This window comes from Penicillium chermesinum, assembly GCF_028974085.1.
Source record: "Penicillium chermesinum strain IBT 19713 chromosome Unknown utg000002l:1.0-5270490.0:1.0-5274688.0, whole genome shotgun sequence".
Classification (NCBI taxonomy): domain Eukaryota; kingdom Fungi; phylum Ascomycota; class Eurotiomycetes; order Eurotiales; family Aspergillaceae; genus Penicillium; species Penicillium chermesinum.
In genome coordinates, this window is record NW_026695312.1 from 4,948,267 (window position 1) to 4,969,110 (window position 20,844).

The 20,844-nt window shown below is 51.7% G+C and overlaps 9 protein-coding genes across 9 annotated transcripts; 5 read left to right on the forward strand and 4 right to left on the reverse strand.

The window, feature by feature from the left end:
• Positions 1 to 365: 365 nt before the first annotated feature.
• Positions 366 to 1,582, forward strand: N7468_002745 (glycoside hydrolase family 16 protein; the record flags this gene model as incomplete). The annotated part of the gene is made up of 4 exons (XM_058472042.1): positions 366 to 491; positions 555 to 790; positions 862 to 1,285; positions 1,343 to 1,582. 4 exons carry the CDS (start codon positions 366 to 368, stop codon positions 1,580 to 1,582), a joined length of 1,026 nt encoding a protein of 341 aa, XP_058335183.1.
• Positions 1,583 to 2,499: 917 nt separating this feature from the next.
• Positions 2,500 to 3,665, forward strand: N7468_002746 (peroxidase; the record flags this gene model as incomplete). The annotated part of the gene is made up of 3 exons (XM_058472043.1): positions 2,500 to 2,844; positions 2,921 to 3,016; positions 3,048 to 3,665. 3 exons carry the CDS (start codon positions 2,500 to 2,502, stop codon positions 3,663 to 3,665), a joined length of 1,059 nt encoding a protein of 352 aa, XP_058335184.1.
• Positions 3,666 to 4,061: 396 nt separating this feature from the next.
• Positions 4,062 to 5,148, reverse strand: N7468_002747 (sugar phosphate isomerase/epimerase family protein; the record flags this gene model as incomplete). Its single annotated transcript, XM_058472044.1, has 2 exons — positions 4,062 to 4,451; positions 4,555 to 5,148. 2 exons carry the CDS (start codon positions 5,146 to 5,148, stop codon positions 4,062 to 4,064), a joined length of 984 nt encoding a protein of 327 aa, XP_058335185.1.
• A 1,866-nt stretch (positions 5,149 to 7,014) lies between these two features.
• Positions 7,015 to 7,836, forward strand: N7468_002748 (mitochondrial 54S ribosomal protein mL38; the record flags this gene model as incomplete). The annotated part of the gene is made up of 2 exons (XM_058472045.1): positions 7,015 to 7,192; positions 7,241 to 7,836. The coding sequence occupies 2 exons, from the start codon at positions 7,015 to 7,017 to the stop codon at positions 7,834 to 7,836; spliced, it is 774 nt and encodes a 257-aa protein (XP_058335186.1).
• Positions 7,837 to 8,139: 303 nt separating this feature from the next.
• N7468_002749 (class I SAM-dependent methyltransferase) lies at positions 8,140 to 9,048 on the reverse strand (the record flags this gene model as incomplete). The annotated part of the gene is made up of 2 exons (XM_058472046.1): positions 8,140 to 8,814; positions 8,902 to 9,048. 2 exons carry the CDS (start codon positions 9,046 to 9,048, stop codon positions 8,140 to 8,142), a joined length of 822 nt encoding a protein of 273 aa, XP_058335187.1.
• A 1,376-nt stretch (positions 9,049 to 10,424) lies between these two features.
• Positions 10,425 to 11,815, forward strand: N7468_002750 (uncharacterized protein; the record flags this gene model as incomplete). The annotated part of the gene is made up of 5 exons (XM_058472047.1): positions 10,425 to 10,631; positions 10,690 to 10,812; positions 10,873 to 11,343; positions 11,409 to 11,462; positions 11,513 to 11,815. The coding sequence occupies 5 exons, from the start codon at positions 10,425 to 10,427 to the stop codon at positions 11,813 to 11,815; spliced, it is 1,158 nt and encodes a 385-aa protein (XP_058335188.1).
• Positions 11,816 to 12,882: 1,067 nt separating this feature from the next.
• Positions 12,883 to 14,469, forward strand: N7468_002751 (putative citrate synthase; the record flags this gene model as incomplete). The annotated part of the gene is made up of 6 exons (XM_058472048.1): positions 12,883 to 13,085; positions 13,159 to 13,356; positions 13,410 to 13,701; positions 13,880 to 14,166; positions 14,221 to 14,303; positions 14,351 to 14,469. The coding sequence occupies 6 exons, from the start codon at positions 12,883 to 12,885 to the stop codon at positions 14,467 to 14,469; spliced, it is 1,182 nt and encodes a 393-aa protein (XP_058335189.1).
• Positions 14,470 to 14,503: 34 nt separating this feature from the next.
• On the reverse strand, positions 14,504 to 16,099 carry N7468_002752 (uncharacterized protein; the record flags this gene model as incomplete). Its single annotated transcript, XM_058472049.1, has 2 exons — positions 14,504 to 15,684; positions 15,760 to 16,099. The coding sequence occupies 2 exons, from the start codon at positions 16,097 to 16,099 to the stop codon at positions 14,504 to 14,506; spliced, it is 1,521 nt and encodes a 506-aa protein (XP_058335190.1).
• Positions 16,100 to 16,688: 589 nt separating this feature from the next.
• N7468_002753 (uncharacterized protein) lies at positions 16,689 to 17,566 on the reverse strand (the record flags this gene model as incomplete). The annotated part of the gene is made up of 3 exons (XM_058472050.1): positions 16,689 to 17,121; positions 17,182 to 17,411; positions 17,471 to 17,566. 3 exons carry the CDS (start codon positions 17,564 to 17,566, stop codon positions 16,689 to 16,691), a joined length of 759 nt encoding a protein of 252 aa, XP_058335191.1.
• Positions 17,567 to 20,844: the final 3,278 nt, after the last annotated feature.

The window sequence follows — 20,844 nt, forward strand, 5'->3', positions numbered from 1 at the left end:
CTGTTTCGTATCCATTCCTCGCCTTACCAAATCGAATCTGAATCCTATCGATGTTTCAAACATGCTAGATAAGTCAGCATCACAGCTAGCCGCATCCACATTGGATGATCGACTAGGCTGTGCACTTGCCATAAAGGGCCGAGGCTGCAACCCTAGTACTTATAGGCTGCCGGCCAGGATTCATTACCTTCTGCTACAAAGACACAAGTACTAGTAGCTTTCATTTTTCCAGCAACCGGCAGAGGATCATCCAGCTACTCCAGCTTCGAATTTCCCCAGATTCTTCCCTACCTTCTGACTACTCCAAGGCGGAGTCTGGAAATATCACCAGTCCAAAATTATCCCAATCATTGTCGTTTCCAACAATGCTTGTCTCTTCTGAAATTATCCCTGCATTAGGCCTGTTCTTGGGGCTCACCACAGCTACATACACCTTACAGGATGACTACGGCACCAATCAGACGTTCTTCAGTAAATTTGACTTCTTCACAGTACGGTTGCACCACTATCATCTTATGCAACTTTGGGCAGATACCCATGCTAATGCAATATAGAGCCCAGATCCCACCCACGGTTACGTAGAATACGTTGACCGCGCTACCGCTCAAAGCGCCGGTCTGATCAGTGCATCTAGTGGCTCTGTTTACCTCGGCGTCGACACAAGCAATGTGGCGAGCTCCCCAGGTCGCCAAAGCGTCCGCCTTACCAGTAAAAAAGCCTACAACCATGGACTGGTGATTCTTGACTTGGAGCATATGCCAGGAAGCGTCTGTGGTAGCTGGCCTGCTTTGTAGGTTTTACCCTCCCTCGAACGCAGTTGCTGCTAGCCTGAAAGTGCTGCTTCTGATCTGTTCCGAAAAGCTGGATGATCGGCACAGTCCCACCCACTGCCGGCGAAATTGATATTATCGAGGGTATCAGCGACTACACTACCAACGAGGTCACTCTGCACACTAATGAGGATGGCTGCTCGATCCAAAACTCAGGCTTCAGTGGGAGTCTGGATACCAGCGAATGCTATATCTACACCAAAAGCGATGGCAGTGGTGGTTGCGGCATCATCGACCCAAGCAAGCAGTCTTATGGAGATGGGTTCAACGCTGCCGGTGGTGGTGTCTTCGCGACAGAATGGACCAGCGATGGGGTCCACGTCTGGCGCTTCTCCAACTCGAGTATTCCTGCCGACATCAGCTCTGGCCGCCCCAATCCGTCGACATGGGGAACCCCGGTCGCTAGCTTCGCTGGGAACTGTGATTTCGACGCCCAGTTCAATAACCTTCACATTGTTCGTTTGCAAGCCATCCATCTCTGCTTCCCATGAGCTAACGAGGGTACGAATTAGGTCTTTGATATCACCTTTTGTGGTGACTGGGCTGGCTCGGAGTGGTCTAGTGATTCCTGTACCTCCAAAGCCCCCACATGTCAAGATTTTGTGCAGAATCACCCGAAGGCCTTCACCGAATCTTACTGGAGGGTGAGATCTCTTAAGGTGTACACCAACGACAGGAGCACCAAGCGAAGCGCCGGCACCAACACTATACCCAAGGTACGCCGCCGCGGTGGGCACAAATATGGCATGTAAAGAAAGATCTTGGCTGGGTGATGCGTCGTCTATCATGATGGATTGAATACTGTCGTGCTTCGGGGCAGAACATTCTGTCATGATAATTTTCGGGGCATGGAAGATCCTTTGTATTAATTGCTCATTTCCGAGTTGTTTCCCCTTTCCTGCATCGGAGTAGGTGACTCGTCGTATATCTTGTCTTCCTATGTGTGCCGCGACCGCGTAATAGAATAAGCCGCGTCAGATGGGCATCTAACTAGTTAGTTACTCGGCGTGACAAAGCCAATCCATGGATTGCGGGCGATTGGCTGGGGGTGGGCTGAAGTAGTGGAACATCTTACAATCTCTGGGTCGAGCCATATTCTGGTATTTCTAATCTGCATCCTCATGGACCTTCGGAAGTCCAGGACTACAGGGCTGGTAGGGCCAGGATTATTCAGAACCGAGGACCAGACCAGCCTATCAGCGTAATCAATTGCTCTGGAGCGGCGCCGAGAGGGGCTGTGGGCCCCTCGGTCTCGCATAGCCAATCACAGCAGAATTGTTAATAATGGTCAGGATCCGTTCCAGAAGGTGTGGGGCCAATCATGGGTTCGACGACACGAGGCATCACGAAATGAATGGGGAGGGGGAAGGTAGGAATGAGACTCGGTCGTCGTAAAGCTGAGGCACCTAGAGAGGGCTGGGTGAAGGCATATCGGAGATCGAGGTAGTGCCTAGGGATGAAGGAGATTAGAGTTCAACTTTCAGGGCCAAAAATAACAATAAGGACGTGCCCTTCTCCAGCCTGTGAAATGCGGAGAGCGCCGCGGGAAACGCATGGTCCCGGGGATTGGTTAAGAGTCTCCAGTTCCGGCTTCTTCCTACTTCTGCCCCTTGCTACAAGTGCTTCTTCCTCGGTTCATTCTTTTCTCCCTTCTCCCACTCATCACACAATGGCATCTGCTGCACGATCTGCTTCTCGCGCGTTCTTGCGCTCGGGCTCGTCCGTCCGCCCCGCTGCGCGCAATGCTCGATTTGCTCTGCCTGCCCATGGCGTTCGGGTTGCCGCTCGTCGCGGATACGCCTCGGAGTCTGGCCAGACCAAATCCTCATCCAGCACCGCCTGGGGCATTGGATTCGTCCTCGCTGCTGCTGGTGGTACATACTACTACCTGAACAGCGAAGCAACCCCCAAGGGTCCTTTCGTCCCCACCAAGGAGGACTACCAGAAGGTGTACGATGAGATCGCGACTAAGTTGGCCAACGAGACCGACTATGATGACGGCAGCTACGGCCCTGTAAGTATATCAGACCAGCATGGGACAAACTATATCCTTCGAGAACATATCTCTGACCATACGGATTGAATCATAGGTCCTCGTCCGTCTCGCCTGGCACGCTAGCGGTACCTACGACAAGGAAACTGGCACCGGTGGTAGCAACGGTGCTACCATGCGATTCGCCCCCCGAGTCTGACCACGGTGCCAACGCTGGCCTGAAGCACGCCCGTGACTTCCTGGAGCCCATCAAGGCTAAGTTCCCCTGGATTACTTACTCCGACTTGTGGACCTTGGCCGGCGCCGCCGCCATCCAGGAGCTCGGTGGCCCCACGATCCCCTGGCGACCTGGCCGTGAGGACAAGGACGTCGCCGCTTGTACTCCTGACGGCCGTCTTCCCGATGCCTCCAAGGACCAACGCCACATCCGGGATGTCTTCGGCCGCATGGGCTTCGATGACCGTGAGATGGTCGCTCTTTGCGGTGCCCACGCCCTCGGCCGTGCTCACACTGATCGTTCCGGCTTCGAGGGACCCTGGGACTTCAGCCCTACCGTCTTCACCAACGAGTTCTTCCGTCTCCTTGTTGAGGAGAAGTGGAACCAACGCAAGTGGAATGGCCCCACCCAGTTCACTGATAAGACCACCTCTACCCTGATGATGCTGCCAACGGATATTGCTTTGGTCAAGGACCGTTCCTTCAAGCAGCACGTCGAGCGCTATGCTAAGGACAGTGACGCGTTCTTCAAAGAGTTCTCTGATGCCTTTGTCAAGCTATTGGAGCTCGGTGTTCCTTTCCAGAGCAAGCCTGAAGACCGTTTTGTCTTCAAGACTTCTGAGTAGAGAACCTTCCGCTTCTCATAAACCCTTTCCTAACCCCCCTCCTGTCTTTGATATCCGAAATATTCTGTGTCGATAGTTTGAGATTCTAGATGTTAGATTCTAGATCTTTTTTCTTTCATTGAAGCGAGATTTGTCCATAAGCTGGTCAGGCTTCCCTAGTAGTGTATCCAAATGAGCGTTCCTTGACATGTCTCCTGTCTTATGATGCTTGATTAAGAGTAAGTAGTATTACAGCTGTGCGTCTGGCTTGGACATTATGAGTATTTATTGTTATGCTGAGTATGGACTGCAGTCCACCCGATCATCGATCATCTAATATGGGAAGATATGTACATGCGTAAACGGCTGTCATGGCCGCACTTGATATGCTGCGACATGGCTATTCCCCAAATCTGCCTACAAACGGTGTTGTACGAACGAGGTGGGTTCTATTCCTGGCGCAGGCGTCTGCTCCACCTGGCCCTCCCACTTCAGAAGGCGGCCCATCTTGTGGTAAGAGTCAATCCCCCTGCGCGCATGCTCGGCTGGGGTGAATGGATCAGGATCAGCGAGGGTGCGACTAAAAAGCTCCAGAGAGACCCAGCCTCGAAAGCCGAGATCCTCAAAAAAGACGCGTGCAACGTCGACAATCGGAAGATAGCCCCCGCGCGACTCTTCGCACGGGAAGAGCCGAGCGTTGCGGGACCATGACATGCGGGCCGGCTGGCCAGCAACGTAGAAAGGATGCCTCTCGTCCAGGGGAGCATCTAGTCGCTCTCCGTCCACGAGCTGGACATAGAAGATCTTCTGAGGGTCAATATCGGCGGTGCGCAAGCGTTGCAGCGAGGCCGCCAGGTCCGCCGCAGCATTGGGGGTGCGGCCCGGTAGGCGAGGCCGGGTCCGCATATACACGACCGGCGATGTTGAAGGAGTCCAGGCAGAGACCGAAGTTGGGGCGGTCGACACCCTGTACGACCTCCCATGACGCCTCCCATGTGTCGATGTGCTCTCCCCAGCATAGGGCTTCGTAGACAAATCGGAAGCCAGCGCCAGCACCCAAGTCAGCCAGGCGTTGGAGGTCACGCACGATCACGCCACGGTCGCCGGTCGTGCGTGCCTTTCCGGTCTCGGGGTCTGGGCCCAGAAAATTGGATGGCACTTGGATCATGTCGGTTCCCAGCGCCCGCGCCAAGGTGAACCATCGAGGGAGTTTCTCGTCGAGTAGTCTATCCGATTCGGCTCTGTCCAGCAATCCTTCGTACATCGAAAATGGCTGTAGGCAGATGATAGTCATGCCTAGCCGTTCGCAGAGTCGGCGGGTCTGTCGTGCTGCTTCGAGGTGATTGCCGTTGAATGTCCGCTGGGCGTAGCAGTCGAGGTCGTCGAAGAATAGTTCGATCCCTTCGAATCCGTGCGCAGCGGCTTGCATCAATTTTCCTGGGAGGTCATGGATCCATGGGCGACCCAGGGACATCGAAGCGATCGCAGGACGGTTTATTGCCATCTTGGATGGATGTGTAAAGGATCAGATAATTTAGGTTTTCTTGGATATCGGCTTGCTAAACCCCCGGGTCTCCAGATAAGGCGGTTTACTCTCACAGAAAGCCAGTCACAAGAAGAGTAGTGTAACAACGGAAATAGGTGAATTTCCAGGGCTTATCTCTTTTTCCCATAGCAGACGGCGAAACGAAGGGGGAGGGCGCCGACAAAACGGTTATCCCCATGCCGGCCATTATGGAGGCTTCTCACCTTCAGAAAGCGAAACAATCCGAATCTGAGCGAGCCCGGCTAAGTGTTTTCCACGATCTTTTTGGTGGAAATCGCTTACCCGGGCTGGATCATTCTTGTTCCGTTCTGCTTTCTGGAACCGGTACGGAGCATCTCCGCATTCCATAAAACTCCTACCCGGGGAATTCAACTTGTCGGGAGCTACCCCACATTGGAAAGGGTTCGTATACGAAACCCCTTGAATATGTGTCTAGATAGAGATACTTTATGAATCTCTGTGCTGATGCTGGGATCACGTCCGGGCCAATGGTGCCGTGTCAGAAATACATATCCAATTGATCCTGATCCAGCAGAACGTCACTGTGACTAGAGAGACATCTAGCACTGAATGAGATATGGCACGAAGCGTTAGAATGGGCCTTCAATTTTCCGACTGCTACAGTGGCGGTAGAAAGCATGTTGTGATCAGAAGTCGATTTCGATGGCTGCTAACATGTCCCAGTCCTGTGCACGTTACCATGTCTACTAGATCTGGCATACTTGTGAATAACCAGACTTTGTCGCTTTGCTAGGGGCCAAAAATTATACGAAACAAGCTTCCTGGAGACACCGGTCAACCGCTGTCACGGACAGTATGGGTAGGAAATCGGCGCCAGGGCTGTTAAGCGCATCTTAGGAACCTCCGGATGATACCTAAAAACGGGAAAAGTGGCAAGCTTCCTAAGCTTCGTATGGCTTAATTTGCGTAAACGGGAACCGTTCGAGCTCCAGGATTCTCCACAAACGCTGTGGTTGGTCAGAGTGGAAATGTATATGGGGCCACTTGCGCCTGGAAGCTATTCTTGGAATGATGCGCGGATGTCCGACCGTCACGATAGAAGGAGGGGGGAAGGCTGCGAAAATATGTGACCACCGACATTGGTCTAAAAGTAGTATTGATATGACTCCGCTATTGGACAGGTCAACTATCGAGAGGCACCGGATGTTGGCATTCAATCGTCTGCTTTCGATTAGAAGTGCAGCCTCCGCGTCATCCAGGCCTCCCGCAGAATCCACAAATTAGGTTCGGCCCCATTGAGCGACACGTGGAACCCCTGGCAGGCAAAAAGAGGCTAGACGAACACATACACATGCATTAGCGAGTATGTATTCATTTAAAAATCCAGCTTGAACACTATTGAAGCCAGGAAGCCTGCAAGCCCGATGGGATCGGTTAGTGAGTTGTTATTATCATGGATCGTGTATGTCAAGGTCAATGGCCAGTGGATGTCATTATACTGGCGTATCCCGGCCTCCCATCCCTGGAATGTTGATCGCGATATATTCAGATCTACTGATCTTCTTGAGACCCTAGTTTCCTAGATCAAGGCATAAAGATTGGCCCCCATCCCCGCAACCATGTGGCTGAAGAAGCATTCTGGACTAGAACCCATCACTAAGGACTTGGCTGCATGGCAGGATCGGTGCGTTAAGCTAGTCGATGCGACATGACAATTAGACCCATCGACGATCATATACATATCCTTCCGCCCAACGCGAGATGTCGATCCTGCAAAAATCCTCACACACCCAGAGAGTCACTTTCTCACCCTTCTTTCCTAGCTGTTTGCGTTGCTGAAAGCCTCGCACCTCTCCGATCTCGATGTATTGGCTTGCATCATTATGCGCCGCCACTGCCCTCTTGCACAGTGGGATTGTCCTCGGGGTGCAAATTCCGTCGGAACTCTCACGGTATTTCCACACCGATGAGAATCTGATTGCAAGCTTCAACAATGGCACCGACTTTGTCACCTACCCGGGGGAGCGTCTGCCGACAAAGGGTCCGTCAGTCGTCGTCAAATCACCGATGATATGCTAACTCCGCGCAGAAACACAAGATTCCCCCAATATCTATGTTCCTGGCCCGATGACCGGGTCTTCGCCTTACATTTTACTTATGGTCGACCCATCCTATAATGCAACGGTCCCGACAAACACGGTACTACACACAATCGTGGGGAACCTCACAGCCGGTCAAGCGTATAATGCGAGCTGGAGTGATAATAAGCCTACACTCGCTCTCAAAGGGCCTCAGCCGGTAGTTGCACCTTACGTCGGCCCCGAGCCCCCAGCCCACCAGCCATCGCACAACTACACGATCATGTTATTTTCCCAACCTCCCAATTTCCAGGTCCCAAGCAAGTATGACCAATGGATGACCCTCGACATGAGTGACCCTTTCACCCGAACCAACTTCCCCGTCGTGAACTTCGCACGCGACACCGGGCTTGGGCAGCCGGTAGCGGCAACCTACTTCAGACTGACCTTGACCAGCGCGAACCAGGCTGGGTCCACGTCAACGGCCACGGCGTACGAGAACGTCGCCTCCTCGACTTCCGCCTCCGGTTCCGTGGCGACTGGTACCGTTACCGGGAAAACCATCCTTCGAGCCCTGTTACCGACTTCTGTTTACTTTCTGATCTGAGTGTACGATACATTAGAGCGGAGTTGGGAAAAAAGGTGCTAGTGGTTTTTTTCACCCTTTTTTTGTGGCTACAATGTGCATATTAATATCATGATAATGTGCCAAGGTACTCCTGACGTACTACGGGAAAAAAATCATACACCAGAGATGCAATTTTACGCCGGTATTACTATTTCCTCTATGCCTGGAATTGAAGACATCTATATCGTAAAGCATCTTTGGCCTGATAGATGCGTAGACTGCACATTGAACTACATAATTCTATCAAATCGTAAGTTATCGTCTACCGCCCCTCGCATGTGCTTATTCGAGACGGGTAATCGTAAACAGCAGTCTGCGGGAGTTCTCATCTTCCACCGGGTTCTTCTTTCCCTTCATGCCAACCTCATCCAGCGAGCCTTCAACCTTCCACTTCGTCCCTGTCTCGGAACCGACCTGGTCCCACATCTTCGTCAGAGTTTCAACATCATGTCGAAAGCTTGTGCTTCCGGGCTTGATGGCAGGCACCTCGCCCGGCTTCACGCTGCCGCTCTGTCTTCCGACAATAATGCCGCCCTTCTTGACGAGCTGGGCGATGTTCTTGGCTGCCTCGATTTGTTCATTGAGAGGGAATAAATGGAAGAAAGCAGAGCAGTGGATGACATCCGCTCCATTTGCGACCAAGCTCGTCCAGGGCTCACCCTGTGACTCGCCCTTGAAAATGTCCGCCACTAAAAACTTGCTTTCCATGGTCTTTTGGTCGAGGAATAATTCATAGCCAAGGTCCATCAGGGGACCTTCAATGTCTAACCCAATGAGCTGTGAGGAGGGGACTCCATCCTGCACTAGCTGGCGCAGATCCTGGCCAAAACAACAGCCCAGGTCCAAGTAGACGGATGAGGGGTTAGATTTGAGTCGCCGAATAATCTCTTGGTAGAGAGGATGGGTCAGAAGCGTCAAGTTGAGGAACCGATAGTGCCCAATACACGGGTAAGGATTCTTTGCAAAACCGAGCTCGCGCTGGAGAGAATTTCGATTAGTGGTTTGTGCTCGAAGGGTCGTGGCTGCCGATGTCTCCTAACGTACAATTTTGTTGACATGCTTCACAACATCCGCGGGTGGCACTTTCGAGTAGTTCTCGAGCAGAGAGCGGATTTCTGGGTTGACCTCTTCCAGGTCTGGATCGTACCATTGCTGGTGACGGTCCTTGTTGCCATCATTGGTAGCAGCCATTTTGTATGTGGAAGAAGAGAAGAATAACAAACAGCGTATGAGCTATCAAGGGGTCGATCTACCAGGTGACCCTGATTTCTTTGTTGATTCTTCGGAGTTGTGAGCTGTTAACCCCGCCGCCGGAACCGGGCTGCCGTGCGGGGCTGGACAGCATCATTCCGGGACAAACTACGGACAAACTACGCGTCGCAGAGGTTGGACGTGGGGAGCACAGGAACACCCCCTCTGGAACCTGCATAGCCGAAGATGAACTTTCAAGCTTGGAATTTGAGATCAGCAGCGACCGGGGAGTTTTGGACGGAAAACGAAAAACCGGACTACGAGAAGGAAAGTATGGACGATTAAGCCGTCTAGTATACTTCCATGCTACCTCGCTGGGCTGTAAGCGCCATAGTATCATCATAGGCCACTAAGCCAACTACTATTCGGTGGCTGAAGAATTCACCAGACTGCGAGATGCGAGACGGGCGTGGAGTTTCACGTTCGAGGAGGTACGCATGTCCTATCTGGTCGCGCATTTTTGGCCCCCAACACCAGTTCTGCAGGAAAGCTTCGCCTGTCGTATTTCGGGAACAGCCCCCCCCTCGCCACCCGATGATCCCAAGCCCTTCAGGGCTCAGGCCGCCCTGGGCTGGTTTATCTACTCCCGAACGCAGTAAGCAGTAGGCAATAGCTCGGTGGGCCCCGAACTGCAGCGTCACAGTCCTGCAAGTCCCTCAGGGCTAAAAAGAGACGATGACATTATCATCCAGGGCGAGAAGCAGCCAATGGCACCCACCAGAGCTTAATTTGGCTTGATTGCCATGGGGTCATTGGTGGACTCGGGCTTTTCAACTAAGCCAAAACAGAGAGATTCTTCCAGGGTGGTTCCACTTGCGGAGAAACCCTCTTCAGGGTGGTGGATCCTCGGTGGGTACCAACTTCATCGTCTTCACTCCTGAAGTCCTCAACACTTGTGGCTGCCGCGGGGCGGCCGGCCTATGACAGGGGCGCAATCTGGGGCTGAAAGTTCCTTCAGCACAGGGCATTGCGTTTGGCCCCAGTGGGTAATGAATAAACTACCCCGACCATCGCCCTATCAAGTATTGGGTGACCCCGATGTGCCCTAATTTAGCCCCCAATAGATGATGCATGACTTCCAAGGTATTTAGCTCTGCAGGTTAAAGCCGAATATGCAACGTGCAGATGTCGCTCATCAGGGTCTTATTCAGCTGCAGATGTCCCCTCTTGCCATCCTTTTCTCTTCCCTCTACTTCAATGACGATTAGCTCTTCCCTGTCCACCACGTGGAGAGTTTTCGCTGCAGCCTTACCGGGGAGGTCCAACGGCATGCGAGATCTAGGAATAAACTGAGAGTCAGATCTTCTCGCACCGCCATGACGATTCAATTCACACCGAGCCTGGATGGCCCCGCCTACGCCACGCAGGCTCAACACTGGAAGCAGGATGAACGACCACAACAATATGCCGCCATCGCGATTTGCACCGCCGCACCAACCATTGCGGTCGCAGTCCGCCTTTGGGCGCAGCGCACCTACCGAAAATCCTGGGGTCTCGACGACCTTTTCATCATCGTAGCGCTTGTATGAGATCCCCCCAGTTCTCGGATAATGAATATTCACCGCTCATCGTCTTTTCTAGCTCATCGTATATGCCGAGGTGGTTGCATCCTGCTTAGCCTTGAAAGCCGGTGCAGGTCTGCACCAAGTCCGGGTGCTCAAAGAGGATCAAGATCCACCGAATGGGCTCTCATATATCTACATTGTAAGTGGCTAGCCTTTCGAGTGAGGAGGGCTTCCACTGACCGTGACCTCGTCTTGGCAGAATTACTGGATCGTCTCTGTTCTCTGGGCCCCCGGGGTCATGTTTATCAAACTCTCGATTCTGATTCTGTACCGCCGCTTGTTCCTCGTCCAGCAAAAGTGGTTCAAGATCGCATTGTGGGTCAACGCATTTTATGCCGCCGGTCTGGGTATCTCGTCCACGTTCGTGTTCATCTTCCAATGTGCGCCAGTCGACTGGTACTGGACTCGGTATCGCGCATATTATGGAATTGAAATGACGCAGGGGACTTGCTTGCCGCAGCTTGCCCACCTGGCGGCTCCGCAGTTCCTGAATACCGTCTCAGATATGGCCATTCTGCTTCTGCCCGTTCCTGTCATTTGGAATCTTAAGATCCAAAATGCGCGCAAGGTCGCGGTATCGGGAGTGTTCCTTCTGGGTTGCTTCACGGTCGGCTGTGGAATAGCTCGAATCGCCGTCATCTTCCGTGTGAGCAATGAAACGGATGTAACAGTACGTTCTTGGCCTCATACGCTTGAAACCTTGGTTGACAGCCCGATTGCTAACCTGCCCTTCAGTGGAACAATATCGATACAGTCACTTTCACTGTAGTTGAAGCCGGTGTCGGCATCGTCTGTGCCTGCTTACCCCGTCCGCACCGCTGTACAGCTATCTGATGAAGAAATGGGGTCTGATGGCGGGTGGCTCCGACCCCAAGGTCCACTACTATGGCGAGACTACGAACCACCCCCGAAGACACTCTCGGTTCACCAAGATCACGAGCTCCAAGTCAGATCCTAACAACGCCAGCCTTGAGTTCCAGGACCTGGTTCGTGAAAGCGACTACCACGCTTGGTCTCCTACTGGGAACAACCGGAATTCTGGCGTTAAACTGAAGAGGCCCCAGGATGCTATCCTGGTAGAGAACCGCATAGAGACCTCGTCGGATATTGGGGAGGATGTGAAACAGCCATTTCGGTTTTAGCTGGTGATCAGTGGAAAGCTTCCCTTCCAATATCATGTGCCCGAGAAGAGATGATATAGAAGCAAAGCTTCGAAGAGGTAACCGTGCTGTCCGATAGCTGGTCATTGTTTATAGCACATGGGGCCGCTTCTGGGTTTCCTTTTTTTTTTTCATAGATATATAGGGGGTTGGGAAGGCGCTACCGGTCCGTTGAATTATGAGTAATGCATCATTTATAACTAATCAATCCTACGAGAAGTTCTCTTTTACCGCCTCGCATCATTGCCCAATCTTACTGGTAATATCCTGAGGCATGTCGAGGCGGCGCGTTCCGTATCAACGTCCACCTCACACCGCCGTCCTGTTGAGATCTGGAGGCAGCGTGGGGGGGGGTTGCGAAGGTTCACCAATTCTTGACCGACATCCGGCTGAGGGATTAGACTAATCATTTTCAAGTTAGGTGCATATCACAATGGGCTTTGTCCGAGTTCTGGTAGAACCCGCGGACGATGCCTGGGGACGAACAGGAATCTCACCTGGTTCAGACCTTGTCCGTACCATGGTCCATGGCCCATGGATACTAGCAGATACTATCAATCCTTCCACCGCTACTTGCGCTTCAATCCTGGGCAGTACGGAGTAAGATGACGCGCCAGTCAGGCTCAACAGGCCCAGCAGCAGGTCCACAGAGGTTCCATTTCCACGGAGATCTGCGCGTAAAGACCCGGAGCTTTGGGGACGTCCACGACCCGACGTCGTGGTCCCCTACCGCCATGCCAGCCAATGGCCAAGATTACACTGAAAATTACCCGGTAAAAGGAGCGTTCGTGGAAACACGCGAAAGTGGGGAGGGGGCGAAACCTTGGGACCTTGGAAGGGGCGGGAAGCTTACTATGTACTGTACGAGGTATTGTACCATACAAGCCTCGGTAATAGTTTCACCTGAAGGTAATTATGTGGGTTTCAGGTTCTTATACCCGTTCAAACGAAGAACGAGCGATCCATCCACTCCCTCCGACCTCACCTGCTAAGTGTGATGTTGGCCGGTTGGCATTGATTTCTGAAGCCTTTCTTTCAAAGAAACCAGCATGGCTTCCGCTAAAGACTCAGCGCCAGAGCTCCTGATAACAGATTCGCGACTGAACCGCAGTTACGCTATCCCTATCCACCCTGGTGGGTATGTGGAGGCCACGGCATTCGCAGGCGTGAAGGACACTTCAGGGGAGGGCCTTATGCTGTTCGACGAAGGCTCCCGCAATACAGCCTGCATCAAGTCCGCGGTATCGCACCTGTTCGTATATCCCAACCCCCTCCTCGAACCGGAAAATTCAAAGGGAAGAGGAAACGCCTCCTAACGTTCGCAGCAATGCCGCAACTGGCGAGCTCCAGTATCGCCAGTACCCAATCCAAGATCTCTTTGGGAATTATGGGTTTGCAGAAAATGTTCATCTGCTCGTCTTTGGGTCTCTGCCCAATGCGGATCAAAAGAAAACCCTAGACAGAACGCTAGCCCAATCTATGTTGACCTATATAGACGCATCGAAGGTCATTCAATCATTTGCGTATGTATGCCCCCGCACAGCTGGTCTATTGGCCTAGTTCTGACTTGCTACAGACGAACGGCACCCATGATGACCATGATCATGGGTGGGCTGAGCGCTTGCAATGCCCTAGAGCCCCATTTTATCCCCGTCCACGAGGACCGAGATATTTACGGTGACGCAGAATCGGTTGATGACCATGTCATTCGGACACTGGCAGCGCTTGCCGTGGTGATCAGTGCTGCTTACTGTCATAAGCAGTCTTTGCCTCTACAGAAGCCGCGTGAGAATTTCAGCTTCATGGACAATATGCTTTTCATGATGAATTTTATATCCAAGGAGACAGGCCTGCCGATACCTGAGCAGGTTCGTCATGTGGATGATCTTGTTCTACTGCATTCAGAGCACGGAACGTGTAACGCAACAGCAGCATTTTTGCACACAGCCTCGACGCGTGCTGACCCTATAGCCTGCTTGTCAGCCGGGCTGGCAGCTATCTATGGGCCTATGCACGGGGGGGAGCAACATTGTGACTTATCATCAGCTTCGTACAATTGGGAGTACAACAAACATACCAGCCACGATCCAACAAGTCAAGAATCGCAAGCGGCGACTGTATGGGTTTGGGCATCGTATTTACCGAGCAGTCGACCCCCGGGCTACCCTCTTGAAACAATTTCTCCAAGATCGCGCAAAGGAGGGCGTCCCGATGAGTCCGTACATGCAAGTTGCATTGGAGTTGGAACGTATTGTCGAGACGGACACGTTCTTTACGTCACGGAAGTTGAAAGCGAACACCGATCTATACACCGTTCTTGCATATGAGTCAATGTGAGCCTCGAGACCAATAAACGCAGATTAGGCGCCTTGTTGACATGCACACAGTGGTATCCCGGAAGAACTTGTTTTCCCTTTCATCTGCATCTCTCGAACAGTAGGGTTTTTGGCACACTGGAAGGAGCAAATGGGTATGTGCCTGCCTTCCATTCCCTGTGCATTGCGCTTTCTGTCACAGCCAAGCTAACACTGCCTGTCCAGCTACTTCTCCTACGCCGTGGAGACCGCAACAAATTTACGTCGGGCCACCGGTACAGCGGGCGGCCAAACTTTGAATTCGAAGATTATACTCGTTAGACGTTTAATGATAGCGGACTTTCTATTACAGCAATTATAATCCATTCTTCTCATCTCCTTTCCAAAGGATTTCAAACAGAGCCGTTGCCCGCGCCTCCTTTTGGGTCTCTATCATCTGGATCACCGCGTCGACCGTGTCTTCGTCATACGTTAACCGCAAATTCTTGATGACTTTCTCCTTCACCGTGCGCTGGGTACCATCATGCTTAGGGTTTCCGAGCGGGAATTCAATGATCACCTCATCGCTCTTGGTTCCATCAAGAAGTTCAATGCTGACGGCGCTTGCCATACTTCTCACGGCAGGGTCATGGTAATCGGCAGAAAATTTCTCATCTTCAACAACAACAAAGCGCTGCCTCAAAAAATCGATTCTCTCGTCTTTAGCCCAAGGCGACTCGTCGCTGTAATCACCGTATTCCGGGGGCGACCCTTTCAGCAAGGCCAAGGCCATCATAAACTCCAAACAGTGGTCTCGATCTGCCGCATTGGCCAACCTCATGCTAGCCGGCTTGCTGATGATGAGCACAGCGCCATTGTGCGTACGAACGTTCACTCGAGCCACCTTGTTCACATCCCACGCTACCCCTCTTTTGTCCCAATCTTGTCGGATCCGCACGCAGGCCTCGACAGCAGTAAGCGAGTGGCCTTCGCACGGCATGAGCTTGTAGAAGACGTTTTTGATCACATAGGTTCCGAATTGCGCCGGCTGCGGGCCCCCGAGCTCTAACGCCTTCGAGCAGCCGTTAGCACTCTGGGGCTCCGCTCCTCTACTTGCTCCCATCACCACGTCATGGAATCCCCATCGTGGGGCTGACAGGGCGGTTGGCGCTCCGGGTTGCCCATTCAACGCTAAAAGGGCGAGCTGGACGGCACGGCTGCTGGCACTTGCGCCGGCCCAGCCTTTCCGTGGGATCGTGTTTGGGGCGTGGCGATAGGTTCGAAGGGGAGCGTTGTCGAGAATGCAAAACGAGAGCGCTGCCAAGGCTTGTTCCTGGGCGAGGCCGAGGAATGAAGGGCCGCTGATGACAGCGCAGCAGGCAAGCTGTTCGAAGAATACATGGTCGAGGCCGCGCTGATTGAGGCTGTTGGCTAATTGCAGACGGCCTTGGATTTCGTAGGATTTGATCAGTGCGGCCAGGAGATCGTCGATGGTGACCGCCTTCTTCTCTGCCCGCGAGACATAGTCGGCTACGGCGCAGATGGCGCCCAGCGTATCTTGTGAAACCGTGAGTGAAGTTGCAGGGCAATGCTAGGGGCTGAAGCTAATTTTAAAAAAAAAATTAAACATACCAGATGGGTGGCCCCACTCCAGCCCTGTGAACCCGTCGTTGTGGTCCAGATACCGAATTAACACACTGAAGTCGAAAGCACCTTTCACAGGGTCCAAAGTCAGGCCTGTGCCGGGCAATCGAAAGCCATTGGGGACAACTGTGCCTAGCACATAATGACCAATCAATTTGTGCACGTCCTGGTTGGTTGCAAGGCTTTCAGAGGCACAGCCCAGGGCATCCAGGAGGGAAAACCTTGCCATATTGAAGGCTTGATCATCTTTCGATATGTCGCCATGATACACGTAATCAACTATCTGAACGAGAAGGGTGTCGTACTTGTTCACTGTGTGACTATCCATTGCTAACTCCTTCTCTTTTCTTCTTTCGTCCGGCTTATCCAGACAGGCAGGAAGAAGAGTGAAATGTAAGGGGGCAGCTGATCGCCTACGAAACTTCCAAACTGCCGGAACGAGGGACTCACTGCATACACACATTCAGACGAAACCGCAATTACGGTAACAGTTGTAATTGAAATACAGCTGACGATGACGTTGCCACTGTATATTCTGTACATTGCGGTACGAGAAGCTCGAGTCCCCGCTATGAACCCCTTAAGTGGGGGCCGAATACTGTTAATCACCGAACCGTCGGCAATTACAGCTCCGGCCTGCTCATACGAAGGATTCTACGCCTTTATCTGACGCTAATCCTGACAGTCGGGATTCTTGATCGAGGAAAATTCCAGAGCACTAGGTACACGTGGCAAGGGCGGGTCCCCCAAGAGCTCAATTGTCACGAACGACCCGCCTCTCATGTACTTTACACGTGTATATGCGCGGCTAAGTCTCTCTTTGGTAGGTCGTCCTCAAGAAAAGGAAACCCGGTGGCTCCGGGTGGCATTGGACTGAAAGAAAGAATCGCTCTCTTGCAACGGACCGCGATAATAGGCTAGATCTGTCCAATCTTGATTTGGTCATGCATCTCCTTTCCTTTTGGCTCAACCGCCAAATCCCTGATGGTGATCCAATTATCGGTCTCCACCCCTGCCCAGTCAGCAATGAGCATGGTGCATGATCGGACGGCGTTACATTCCTCGTCGCTCGCGCCGTTCTTGCGTAGGCCGACCAAGTGCCGCCGAGACGTGCCCAGAAGCCCCATGCACGCCATGCAGGAATAGGACATAATGGTCGTTTCTTGGCGATTCAGGATTCTTTCATCTGAGAGGAAGATCCCATAGATGATGTTGTCGGCTGTCCAGGTGATGTCGGTCCTCATGCTACCCCAGCTCGCCATGATATCCTCGAACCGGTCCTCGCCGTAGATGGCATGACACAGCTCTCGCCCGCGGGCTCTTGTTTCCGGAGACATGGTCTCGCCCTCCCTAAGAAAGGTTAGTTGGAGGTCCGAGGGGTAACTCGCAAGGTCCCACCGGGTTATTTACTTGCTAAACGAGTCGTCTGCATCCTCCGGTGCCTCCACCGTTGCGAGCGCCCGGACGGCGGTGATCACCTTGGGAATCCCAACCACCGTCCATTGCTTTAACATCTGCTCTCGCAGTCGGCGACTCAGTACCTTGCGCTGCTCATGAGTAGACCATTCTGGTTGAGCAATGAGGAATTCGTAGAGAAAATTGATGTTTGCGGGGTTAGATACGGTGATCAGGGCAGAGGCCTGGGATTGATGTGAGCAAGAATGACTGCAACGTCGTCTCATCTAAGGGGGCGCTTTACCGCCAGAATGTACCAGCCATGCGGACTAATAGAGCTTGGGAATTCATCTTTGATTTGGCGAAACAGCGCGGGAAGCTTGGAAGTATCGGGTGCCATGTTGACGAGTAACTACCGCAAACAGTTCAGATGATCCAAAATGGTAAAATATGATCTTCACGTTCAACTGAGAGAGTTAAAGCTTAATCCCCCGCCTTCGAGAAACCTGCAAAAGACCTCGCATCTGCGTAAACCAAACCCCCCCCCCCACGGAAGCCAAGATACCGCTAAATGTGGAAACCATGATATTGGTAATACAGTAATCCTAAGCGGTACGTATTCGGTGTACTGGGTGTGTATTTCAAAATTACCAAATTCTCGGGGTTCTGGAAACCCGCGGGTTCAGTCCTCCCGGGGCAGATGTACATATACATTTCAGAAAAGTCCTGGCAATCCTTGGCAGTCTCGGTCCGTTCTGGTGCTCAGTCCTCGCCGCTTTTAATCACTGAGTCTGATCTCTGATCGATCTGGCCCCGGGGCCCGATCAGAGAGTATTATGTAATCTCTCGATCCGCTTAAACTAGCGCGGTCCCGGGTCGGGCTCTCAACTGCCCCGCGGTTCCCCAAAGCGAGCTAGACCACTCTCGTCTGACTTGTCATTCTATGATCCACCGTAAGTATAGATCACGATGGCTCGCTAGAGAAAGTCGTACATCTTCTGAGTAACAGGCCTGTTGAGGAACGAGCCTGATGGGGATCTTAAAAGAGAGGTGGAAATCTTGAAATAGTATTCTAAACACTTAACGATAACTTTGGCGACGATGAGATTGTGAATCATGGCTAATGTCACAATAGAGCCCTTATGGTGTAGAAGTGACATGTATCCAATGGCGCTGGTATAACTAGGAGGTGGGATATCTAAAAGCCTGTTTGAGCTAAAAGTTGTATGAATCCTATCATTGTTAGGCTCGGATAGGGGATAGGATACTACTGAAGGAGGCCACTACTACTACGAGCTTGGGGTCGAATAACTCGATGGTAGCAACATACCCAAACTAACCGCTTGGGAAACCTTCCGGTTCCCTTCGCGATTGCTTCATATATTGTGGGTTTTGTTTAGCGAGCCCTTGTGGGGGTCTAATCTATACAATATGTGCGCCGAGCCTTCTCCGAGTTCCCTCCGCGGCTCCCGAGGCGCCTTCGTAGCTAAACAAAGCGTGTCGTGACAATTTAACCCTTTAGGAGACTGCCAGATGGAGATGGGAGATAAGTAAGGGAACTACCGGATTTGGTTGGCACCAGTTGCCCAGGCAAGCAAATGGTAATCAATGGAGAATTCACGATGGTGTTCCCGATATCATTCCGGTTGAACAGAGCCTGAAACTCAATCTTCCAGCTAAAACAGACTGACTGCTTTTATAGGGTGGTTCGCCGGTGGATTCGTCTCAAGTTAGGTTTCCATGCGAAGGAGCATTTCTGGGCTGGTGTTCCGCCAACTGAGCCAAAAGACCACCATATCCGCACTCTCGACACACCTTACATAGTACAACCCCTCACTGGGCTCCGTGATATTCCAACCTTACTTCTACGAATGAATATGAGGTGACTCTTTGGCCCCTGCTCCAACTCGCAACAGATCGATTCACCTTCGGACTAAAGGCGATTTGATATCCCGTCAAAGAGGATTCAACACCGCTTGTATGGCAATCCGCCGCCGAATCCGTTGTTACTTAACATGTAATCAAATGTCTTTACTTATTTCTACCAATTAAGAGCCAAGAAACAATCACAACCGGAAGTCACTACAGAGAATGTAAAGATTTTCCCTCACTATCGAATACGTAGGCCTAATAAACAACCGTCCCACATGCCTTGCTATATTTTACAGCTTCCTTTTCCAGGCCTATCTTTCGCCGGTCGCGTTTCTGTTGTAATAATTTCTCCTTAACGCTATAACTGCTTGTTTTCCCTCGAGGGATTGTTGATATTATCCTTGTAGTATATATTGTTGGCTGATAAGAAGAGGGTAAAGAAAGTGTTAGTTTCATTTTGTCACCGCTCACTCGATTCTGCCTCCTGCCACCGCCCTGATGCTGGAAGAGGAACCGTCCGAACTACGAGGTGGGCATAGATGGGATGGAGGTTTGCGTAGGAGTAGATAGGCCGCTACAGTAGCTCCTCCCTCTTGTCCTTCTCCTCTCCCCCTCTAGTTCTAGTATCTCGAATACGAGCGCCGTTGCTGGTTCTTCCTGTTCCCCAACGTAGGCCACCATTGACACATTTGGCCTGACAGGTTCTGAAATGTATACAGGAGGGCTTTCGGCTTTATGCATATCCCAAGAACGCCATTTCTTTACTTCTGGGAATTTATAGAATCTTTCAGATTTCCGCACATCTGAGAAGGCAAGCGGAAGGTAATGACCTATAGATAGTACAATGGCGCGAGGTGTAGCCTGGACTGGCCCAGTCGTTGAAACGGGATACGGTCACTTTTACTCTTGAAAAGCTTCGGCTGCGTCATGCAACTCAATCATCTCGCCAATTGTATATCGTCTAAGTATATATAGGAAGATACAAGCTTTAAACGATAGTTGAATCTATGTCTGTCACGGGCCAGGGCCCGGTGTTGATCACGTAGGACACGTGACCTCGGCGTACTAATAGCGGAGGACCGGCGCATTGAACTCCTTTCCTTAAGTTTATCGAACACAGTTCGTGACCTAGTATAGATTGAATCAAGTCTTGCTTTAGCCCTTCACAATGTCAGTATTTACATCCTTACGTTCATCAAATCTACCACAATTCAGAGATAGGTATGCAGGGATCCTATGTATACATGGTGGAATCATCAGTAGTAAGAAAGCTATTGTTCATTTGGATATAATGAGAAAGCTACCTTTCTTTTTCTTGACCCCAATGTACCATGTCAAAGGTCCTGTAGATCGTGTCTCCATCCGTTCGTCCTGGATACTTCAAGCAGATCTCTGACGTATCTGTCATTTGCTCATAGGGACGGCCCTCTTGGCTTAGGGCACGGTTCCCTCTTCGTGTATTCCGGACTCTGAATCGGAGATGAGTCTAGTTAGACTCGGTCAAATATCGGTGGATGTGGGCCCGCAAATGGAGAAAACCAGCCAATCGAGGCCCGTTTAGGTCTGTGGGGCTGTAGATATCCTTGTTTCGAGGCGTTATTCAGCGAGTCTGTAACACCTCGTCGGACAGATCGGGACTTCATACAGATCGGGCCTTCATAACATCTTGGCGGCTCATTGGAATGGGGTATTTAAATCTCTATTCACTCGCCGCATGAACAAGTTTTGTGTATCATGATTTGAACTGGGACTATCATCCATCATCAAACCTTTGTCTGCCGTTTCAGGCCTTCGAAACGCTACTTC